The 11,084-nt window shown below is 28.1% G+C and overlaps 1 protein-coding gene across 2 annotated transcripts in view; it reads right to left on the reverse strand.

Annotated features, from left to right (window-relative positions):
* The window catches only part of LOC142323388 (uncharacterized), a 287,796-nt gene extending 282,067 nt beyond the window's left edge, over positions 1–5,729 (reverse strand). For both annotated transcript variants that reach the window (XM_075362952.1, XM_075362950.1), the window contains exon 1: positions 5,610–5,729. In XM_075362952.1, the coding sequence (XP_075219067.1) occupies positions 5,610–5,706 (97 nt within the window). In that variant the 5' untranslated portion in view covers positions 5,707–5,729. The remainder of the gene's footprint in view (positions 1–5,609) is intronic.
* Positions 5,730–11,084: the final 5,355 nt, after the last annotated feature.

The raw sequence follows: 11,084 nt of genomic DNA on the forward strand, positions 1-11,084 counted from the left end.
TATATATATATATATTATAAAAATACAAAAACCCTCAAAAAGATTAATTTAGATGAATTTACCAGTTTTTAGTTACAACCATGACAAATGTGATTTTTCTAAAAATTTATATCAACAAATATCTTACATTAACTCAGTCTGATAAACAATATTTTAAAGAAGTAAATGAAAGTTTTTAATTTAATATATAAAATGTACTCATACATTGCCAGTAAAAACAGATAAATTATACAAACTTAGAAAAATTAACTGGGGAGATTTACATTAAAATTAATATAACTCATTCACATTACTGCAAAATAATTTGTAAAAATGTCAGATGAATAGTAGCTTTATGAAAAATATTAACAGGATAAACATACATGCCAAATTAAGAGATGTTTTTGTGGGGGGGGGGGGATTAAAAGAAATAAGTATTTATAACTAAAATGACAACTAATATAAGTGAAAATGATATATACAATAACTTTGTAAAAATAAAAATGTATATATAAAAGTCACTCTTTAAGACAAAAGTAATTTACATGCCAGGACAGTCCAGGTTACATGTTGATGAAAATTCAATATTTTTACATGATTAGAAATTTACTGTTAAGTTTTAAATATTGTAAATTTTGGGTGGTTATAATTCTTTACTGCTGATGTGTCATGAACAAAGAACTAATTCAAAAACATATTATTTCAATAAAACATAATTATCTTATAACAAAATGCTATGTGAATATTTAAATTACAATTAAATTAGCATTTATTACAAAATAATTCCTTTTCCATTAATCATAATGTGTAACTGGAGAATGGAAAATAAATCAAATGTAAACATTTATTATACATACACTGCACATACGTAAACATAAGATTAAATTGTTCTGCAAATAAAAATGACAACGATAAAGATAAAAGTATATATATATATATATATTTTTATTTTTTTTTTTTTTTTCAGCGACTACATATATATAGTCACTGAAAAAGGACTTGTAATGTCAAACAGTGCCTTAATGTATTCATAAAGACATTCAATTTTCTAAAAATTGAAAGACAACAGAATGTTTACATGAACAATATTATTAATGTAAATGATAATAAAATTCATAAATAGAACAGTACAGCCTCAGTAATCTAAAGCAGAGCTATAAGACCAATCAAAATTAAATCAGAAATAAATTTATTGTTTGACAATTTAAAAAAAAAAAATATATATACACTTTTTTGTCAGGATCAGCCTCGCTCCATTTGTTGACAGCTAGGAGTAGTTTGTTTATTTTTATCTGTTATATTGTCCTCAAACTTCATACACATATATATATATATATATTATAACTTCACAAACACAGAAAACACTGATAACCATTACAAGGAACCCCTAAATAAAGTTAATTAAATAAAGCTCATTTTTTATACATTAATTGTACAGAATAAGTTCATATTTTTAAAATTATGAAAGGAAATATACAAAAAATTATTATAAAGTTTCTTTTAACAGACCAATCACATACATAATTTTACTTCTATAAGTTCTCCATACTTAGTCATAGCATACAAGAAAAAAAAATTTGATACTTTTTTACCTTCATAGAGATATTGGAAAGCAACATTCAGTTACTTTTTTTTTAATTTAATTACTTTCAAATGGTTTTTTTGGGGGGGGCTGCTATTTACTACTACCACAGTAAAAAATTTATATAATAAAAAATATATAGAAAAATTAATGAAGAAAAGGTTGATATTTTGTACAGATTAATAAGAGAAATAATTAAAGAACTATTAAGTATTACATAATTTTCTCAAAAGATGGTTCTTATTTGATAATGATGACAAATAAACTATTTACTTTAGTTGGTGACAGATGGAGGATGATCTTGACAAACACAAAACTTTTCGAGACTGTTATTGGCTAATTTCAAGTAGAACGAACCATAAACAATTCAGTTTGTTCACTATTGGTGAACAAATCACCAATAGTATTCCATATATATCAGTAATAACATGGCCTACAAAAAATCATAGAACACAAGGTACAGCCACAAAAAAATTCACAGTTTTTGATTTTCCTATTACAGAGTGCAATGTACAGAACATTAATTCAACTTTTTACCAACTGTTAAGTCAAAGCCTCTAATGCAGGGTAAATTAGTTTTTGAGAACACATAATTACTTGGGTTTGAATCAAAGAAAATGTAAAACAAAACCTCATCATAATAAAAGACAATGAGCAGCCATGACTACCTGGAAGGTAATATGTATTATTTTATACATAATTGTTTATGTATAAATTTTGTTGAATTTTAGTATATAAAATTTCTGAAAATTAACCTAAATTCACATATACAAGATCAGAGGGCTATTTATTTTTAACTGCATGAAAAAAAATCACAAAATGTGTTTTATATTTTAAAAACTACCTAAAAATTAGAAAATTTCCAATCATTCTTTAAATTAAAATTTTTGAATAATGGTGCAAAATTAAACAAAAAAAAAACAAAGCAATAATACAAAAAAGTTTCTAAATTTAATTTGGTAACAACATTAAATACTACTTTAAAGGATAACAGAAAAAATATTACTTTTTAATACATTTTCTTACTTTGATTTTATTGTTTTAAGTTTACCACATTATCAACGAACCAACACAGTTCGTTATTGTGTATATATATATATATATATATATATATATATATATATATATATATATATGTGTGTGTGTGTGTGTGTGTGTGGACACTTTTCGTCTCGGATTTTGATTTTGTCTTCGGATTAAGCATCGTTAGAGGATTACAAAAATAAACGAAAGGCCGCGATCGGCCGTCTGGTTCACCTCAAAATGGCCGCCAAAATTAAACTTTTGTAACAATTATTACACAATAACAATGTAAGCTACAAATCTGGTTCAAAAATACTAATGTAAAGTTTATTAAAATATATAAATATCAATTTTGTATATAAAACCAAGTATAAAACCCCAAACTGCAGGAAAATTAACTTTTTAATAGTTGTAAACAAAATATATCACACAAAACGGCCAAAACACGAGAAAATAGATTTTGTTTCGGATTCAGATTAAGCATAGTTAGATTACAAAAATACACGAATGGCCGTGATCGGCCGTCGGGTTCACCTCAAAATGACCGCCGAAATTAAAATGGTTTAATAATAATTAAGCAATACTGGCATAAGCTGTCTAGTTGATTCAAACCCACTAATGTAACGTTTACTAAAATCCATAAAAAAATATAAATATCAATTTTGTAAATAAAGTGTAAGACCCCAGAATGGTGGAAAAACAAACATTTTAATAATTTAAAAAAAAGGGAATGAATTAATAATCGAGAGAATAATATAATACTAAGAATGTTCGTTCAGGAAAGTCTTACTAGACTTTTCATTCATAACTGGTTTTGTTTAATATTTGTATCAGGCTACAAAAACCGCATGAATAAAAACTATTCCCAAAAAATATAAAGGTAATAAAACTACATCTTGAGAAAAATAAGAAAAGAAATACAGATTAATGACCTAAATTGTTCTCGAACATGAGCCAACTTATGTGGAAGTAATATGTATTATTTTATACCCTATTTAATCCAAATAATTTTCTTAAATTTTTGTAAAAATGCTTTTAATATTAGAATTATGTCAGGGTGTATCATTATGCTGTAACAATAAAATAATATGTAATAACAGCAATAAAAAATGAAAAAAAATTTAAACCATCTATAAAGATAACATAATTTATAATAGGACCATCGAGGGAACTCTACAAGAATAAAAGAATAATCGACATTGGTAAGTTAGGTAAAGAGTAAGCTAGAATGTATGTTTAAAAAATGCAGGTTGAACTCCTCTGCCGGCCCCCATGGCACAAGAGGTAGCACCTCAGCCTTTCAGTTGGAGGTCCTGGGTTTGAATCCCCATCATGAATGACATTTTCACACACTAAAAATCATTCATCTCATCCTCTGAAGCAATACCTAATGGTGGTCCCAGAGGTTAAAAAAAAGTTGAACTTCTGTGTAAAATGATAGAAAGAACTAGAATGTAAACAATGATGGACTTACAGTAAAATTAGAAGACAGTGTCTCAATACATTCTCTTAATATTAAAGGAGATACATTTTATTCGTTACATACATAATGAATCTAATTGCTCTATACGTGAATTAAAATATTCAATACTAAGTAAACATGTGACTGCTCGGGGACAAAATTTCCAGTGTCATTTTTGAAGTTACAGGAAGTTACGGTATAAGTGAAAATCATTCATTAATTTTTTATCACAGATTTCATGTCATAAAACAGGTTTCATTTAACCCAACTCCAGATAAGCAAAGTTGCACAATAATAATTACCAATCAAATCTAAAATTAAACTAACTTAGAATACAATAATTTCTAAGGGTATAATATCAGTAATGAGTTCAATAACTGTTCTTTATTAAAAACAAAAGAGATGCTAATTAATACATTTTACATGATTAAAATATCCACTAAAAATTAAAATAAACTTTACAAACAAAATCTAGATAGTAAATCAATGAAGTCACAAAAAACAAATAAATCTATAAAAAGAGAACATTTGCCATATAGCTCATCAAATGGTACATTATTAATAATATGATAGTAACTAATTTAAAATACACCTTTATTTAGTTATCCTACAAATAAAATATAAATACATTTTTTTAAATACGTCTACACCATTATCCATCAAGCAGAATAATATTACTAACATAAAATTTGATTTTGACAATTTTGAAATAAAAAAAAAAACAATTTTCAAATTCTAACCTCTTTAATCTAAAATTAATGTAAAATATAATTTAAAATTCTGCAGCTTCCAGTATGTATCAACAAGTAGTCCATAAGCTGTACATAATAGGAATCATGTAACATAATTCCTAAATACAATCAATAAATCATTGGCCTTCATCATAATCTTATTTAAATCATAATGCAACAATTTATAGTCACCAATCTGCAATTAAAAATTAATCTAAGCTGAACCTAAACAACTGTATAAATATCAATCACATAGGATTTTTATATTTAAATGCAAACTAATATCAATAACTGAACAGATTAAAAAAGATTACTTGCTTATTATTACATTTCTCAAATATACTGTGAAGCTAATTACTAAAAAGGATTAAGAAAAGAAAATACCTAAATGAACAATTATGAAATCAAAAAAACTACCCATAATAATCAAAATATTACAATACTGGTTTTGTGAATGCATAATATACACTTTCACAAAATAGATTGCATAAACGTGAAGAAAATTCAATTATCTTTAAGCAAATTTACTAAACTACCTTGTAATAATACAGTAAATAAGCAAAACTTAAAACACAACAAATCAATGTAACATACAACATAACAATACAACACATAATAATGACAAGTAGATTAATGATTCATTCATAATTTTTAAAAAGGCATATTAAATATTATCAAAATAAATAAGAAAGTTTAATAATATCATGAATTCATGGCTCATTTCTAAAATTTTGAAGGTTAGGTTCACTGGATCTTTTCTATTTTGAAGGTTAGGTTTCCTTTAAATTAGAGGTTAGAAAACTGGCAAAGTCTTATAATCTCTATCACTTACCTCTAAGCACGACAAAGTTCTTTTTCTTTTGCAGTTCTTGTTGTTCCACATATTTTGCCGCTTCTAATAAAGTTTCTAAGCCTCCCCCATTAACCATACCGCTGCCACCCCCACAGCTCATTTTTGCCCCCACCCCCACCCTAATTAAATAAAATAATGAACAAATAATTTTTTTATCAAACAGACCTTCCTTAAAATACAAGGCTACCTAAGACATTTTTCCAACACGATAAGATGTCCCATTGTAAATTATTTAAAACGCGTTACTGTGCAGTGTACTTCACGCCAGTCAACGACACCATTGAGTAATAATAAGCGAATTCAATACATGTCGTAGAACAATTTAAAAAGTTCATTGTCCAGTACCAGTTTTAAAATCAACTCCAAATTTATTAAATACAAAGAATATTTTAAACATAAAGCCTATAGTTACGAAAACTGTTACTTTAACTGAACCAGCCAAAATACAATGGCAGAAACTCAGCTCATACTTGTAAATATTTAATACCTTAATACTCATTCATAAAAAATACATTAATAACCCACATGCTTCTCGAACTACGGATCTACAAAAACGGTCGTTACTGTGCAATGACAGGCGGATTGCGAGTACCGAGGTATTTCACAGTGCTAGCGTGCAGTCATGAGCACAACATAGACACTGGAAGCTGCACACCACGCACGCTGATAACCCCCACCATTCACCCTCAAATGACTAACAACACTCACGTGAAATCATGAGTGGTTGTAAGACAAACTAAAACGAGCGGGAATCATTGAAACCAATAATACAGGTTTGCTGCCTTCACGTAAATATAAATACAAAGGAACGTCTGTTCATACATCTTTAGTAACTATGAATTATTGCTATGAACCACTGATTATCTTTATATTTATTATACACATTAATTACTATCTATGTTTATTAAACCTATTCCTGAACAATTTATGGCAGTTTTAAACCAACAGTATTTAATTCTAAATAGGATTTGTAAAATAGTCCTTGTTTTACCTAAAGAAAGCTTTCTAATTTTTCATGTTTTATAAAATCTGAATTCACTGAACTGGATTGAGCTCTCTTTCCCCATGTACATATGAATACGTGTATATATGTAATAATGAATAATATGTTTGACCCACATACTTTATTAAACTATAAAAATTATTCTGCTAAGAAAATTCTGCAAATCTTAGGTCTAAACATGCTCAAACAACCATAATATAGTTGGTCTGAATTAATACCTTGTCATAGGATAATTCTGTGACAGATACCTTCACTATCCATGCAGCAAAAGTAGGTAATCTGTATATATACAAAAATCGTATTAACCATTTTGATAAGCTTTACACAACTTAACATTTATAGGGCAGATATGATGTTCATACTTCATTACTCAACACTCAGTCAATGATATGGCATGTCAAATACATAATTTCCCTGCTTAAAGGGTCACTTCACTATCTTCATATAGTCTAACTACAACTACTATTAAAACTCACTGAATTTTATTTTTAATAACTTGTTTCATAATAATGCTAAAAATTAATGATGACATTATTATATTCCACAATCACTTTTCTGTTAAACTATGCAATGTCATTTTACAATTGAAACCTTTCTTCAAAATATTTTTGAAAAATTAAGAAAAAACTGCTTTTTATCTACCTTTTTTTTTTTAATTTTTTAACCACTTGAGAGCAATTGGTAACACCTAGAAGACGTTACTTCGGTCGGACCCAAGTGATGTGGCTGAAGACTAGTCCTCCCCCCCCCTTAGTGCAGCTTGAAGCTGATCTCCCGACAGGGTCCCTCTTGGATCATTGAGACATCACGACATGCCTCCTGGTTGCCACGGTGACTCTCTCCAAGAGGGCTACCCTTCCCTTCCCTATCGGCTAGTCTGGGTCCAGGTATGCACCCCATGCATACCCCCCTGAATCATGTACCCACCTCATAAACCTCAAGGGTCCTCAATGCGTCATCAGAATATCCTGATCCAGCCATCTGCTGGAAAACGTCCTCAGCAAAGAGGCTGCCTCCCTGGCCCTGCACATATCCTTTTTTTACCTACTTAGAATTAATGTATGATTGCACAAAAAAATTATGAAAATATACTTTATTAAACGAGTAATAATAATTAATCTTTTCTCATATTCTGTGCACAATATGGGAGATTTTGGACCAATGTTTTTCAAGTTATTTTGAAATAATAACAATTTCAGTCAGAAAGTATGTAATTTTAAAAAATTAAAAAACTATATGTTGGTATTAAGGTGAGCTGGAAAACATGTATGGTAATTTCATCTAAACCTTACAGAGAAATAAAGAAAAACTGGAAAAATATCCTCTTTCATTGCTTTTTAAGCTAATCTGAGTATATACTGGTCTAAATCATAAAAAATATCTAATATGTTGTACCAACAGTCTAACTAACTTTTTCTCACTATCCTCGCCCAATTTACAGACCAGTAACTTTCCAGTTGCACACAATTTATCATGTAATAGATATTTCAGTTACCAATGCATACAGACCAGATGCTCATGTTCGGATGTAACATATGATAAAAGTCACCTTTGAAATTGTTACAGACATTCTCTTGATAACAAGCTTACTAAGAAAAATGAAAAGGGAATAATGAAGAGGTTTCTTGTTGCCTTCTATAAAGTATTCCAAGCCCATCAAAATGCAGTTATGTCCATTTTTAGCAACTCTGACTCATTTATCTTGTATTCCAGGTTCTTTACATGTATCATAGTTATAAAAAAGACTGAGACAGATGTTATACAAATAAATTAATGCATTCCTTCTGTGAAGAAGAAACAATGGAAGAACTGTTACATTAAATTTTTTTGTAAACTCCTTTTCATTTTGAAAATGTAAGGAAATCTATGTTGTAATAACCATTATTACATTGTATGTGAAGTCATATTTACCAATAAAAATGTGATTAAATATTTTGTACACAAAAAATAATTGAGCAGCAGTATACAACAGCTTTCACAAGATAGCTGGTGCCTTGTTTTATAAGAACCAGTCTACAATGGCAGCTGTGTTATTTATGATATTAAATGACTGGCACTTTCCTTAAATGATCAGCACTTCCCCTCTCAAAAGTTATTTTAAAATAATTTTTTCTAAATATTACTTTATTCCCGTCATAATAAGGGTTCTTTTAATTACCATACACAATTTTCTTATTCAGCATATCAAAATGAAAATACATGATTTTAACAATTCCTGACTGAAATAACTATTATCTGATAAATGTATAATAACTGAAAAACGGTTGGCCTAAAATGACCCAAATTGATGAGAAAAGGTTATTAGGCAGTTTAAAATGCATATTTATGTGAAAAAATAAAATTGTTCACATGGGCATAAAGTTAAGTTAGTTAAAAAGTAGAAACATTTTTTTTCTTTACCATCCTAAACGTTTTGAAAAGAGTTTCTGTATTTAAAATAAATCACATAGATTAACAGAAAAATGATTGAATAATAAAATTATATCTTCAATTCATATTTTTATTATGAAGCATATTGTTATAAGTTTCAAACTCAATGAGAATGGTAAAAATGAGACCGTTAAACAAATTTTTGAAAGAATAATAAATTTAACAAACAAATGATATGAAATATAATGACAAAAAAAGGGATACAGAACAGATAGATAAACTTTTAGACTCTGGGTACAATATTACTTAAAAAACAAAATAAATAATCACTCTGATCATACAACTACATTCATCAACACCCAAACATAGAGACCACAAATTAAAAATATTAATCAGAAAACACAGATGTCTAACATAACTTAATCATATTAGAGTAACAACACAATTATCATTAACTCTGACACTTCAAACAATAAACTTAAAAAAAACAGCATTAGAGAACTTAACGAGTATTCCAGTAAATAAATACCAGACCATGATTAAAAACATCATTAACAACAAACACACAAAAATATTTCCCTAAACAGATCCAATCTTACTCATCAAGCCTTTCCAAAAACACACAAACTGAGATTTCCATATACCTAAAAGTAAATTACCAAAATCATCCTACCCACAAACTTGTGCAATGAATAGATAAGTTCATTAGAAAGTACAATAACCGTTTTTCTAATGCATATATCAAATGTAGCATGTCTTCATAAATAAGATAAAAAATTTAAAAAATCAATGTATCCCATAACTCAACATCAGCATTTTATATAAAAGTCTACTACACAAACATCCCGTTATTAGAAGCACAATTTATTCTTAAAAATAATCACTACAAAGTACAAAATACCAAAGCACAACAGCAATAAAAAGTAACAGAATATATTTTAGAAATAATAAATATTAAAAAAAAATGTTGGTAACCTTTTCCAAAACAATTATTACATGTAATCAGATGACCTCAAATAATCTTTCCTATTTCTAATAACTAGCAGAAATCTCTTTACATTGCTACAATAGACTTATATACTTGTTTCAGAAACACAATCCAGAGACTGTTCAACACATCCCACATCATTAGAAAAATTAACACTATAGAATACCTAGCACACACTAATGGGTTGACAACACAGCCTTTGACTTGCACCTAAAAAAATATAAAAATAATAACAAAGTAATCAAAACAAAAGATATACTACACTAACACAGATAAAAAAAATCAATGAAAATAGGTCACAAATTTGAAAAACTATGATAAAATGAGCATTTAAATTAAAAAAAAAGAAATTAGTTTCAGAACTGCTTGACTGCACCATGGCCTACAATGGTCGTATGGGATACAGCTTCAAAGAAAGATATAATGATGACTTTAAAGTCCTCCACAGCATAAAAAACATCATTAACAATAACAAGTATTGTGTATTGTGTTGGTAAGTATTGACAATGTGTGTCAATACTTACCAACCGCTTCACAGATACAAATCCACAACATACAACTTGATATTCTAAACATATTGTAACTGGTAGCGAAGCTTCCAGAAATGCATCGAGTGAATTATTGATTTTTTATTGTTGTACTGTTAATTCTAAATTAGTTTCTATTAGTTATAAAGTTTTTAGTAAATCGGAATTGAATTTTGGTATCTATAATTTAATTACATTTTGTACCTAATTTGAATTACTAATTTTTGTACCTGATAAATTATTTAAGAATAATAAACTGTATTTGCAAAAAGCTTTTTGTATTATTTCTCAATATCCTTGTCAAACCACAAACATGCGACACTGGTCTCTGAACTGGGATATTGAAAGTGCTAGGGTTAGTCAGTGGTAGTTTAAGGTTTATATTTGTTAAATTTTAATTAGTTCTTGGTAGTTTTATCTGCTTGCTTACGCTTTAATTTATTTTTGAGCTATTTATTCTCTAAATTTGGTTTAGTGTTTAAAATTTAATAGCAGTGCTAGTTACCTTTTAAGTTACTGATATGGTTTTTTTTTGTTTCTGTGTCTATAACTGTAATTTATTAGTA

The sequence above is a fragment of the Lycorma delicatula genome, chromosome 4, assembly GCF_047948215.1.
Source record: "Lycorma delicatula isolate Av1 chromosome 4, ASM4794821v1, whole genome shotgun sequence".
Classification (NCBI taxonomy): Eukaryota; Metazoa; Arthropoda; class Insecta; order Hemiptera; family Fulgoridae; genus Lycorma; species Lycorma delicatula.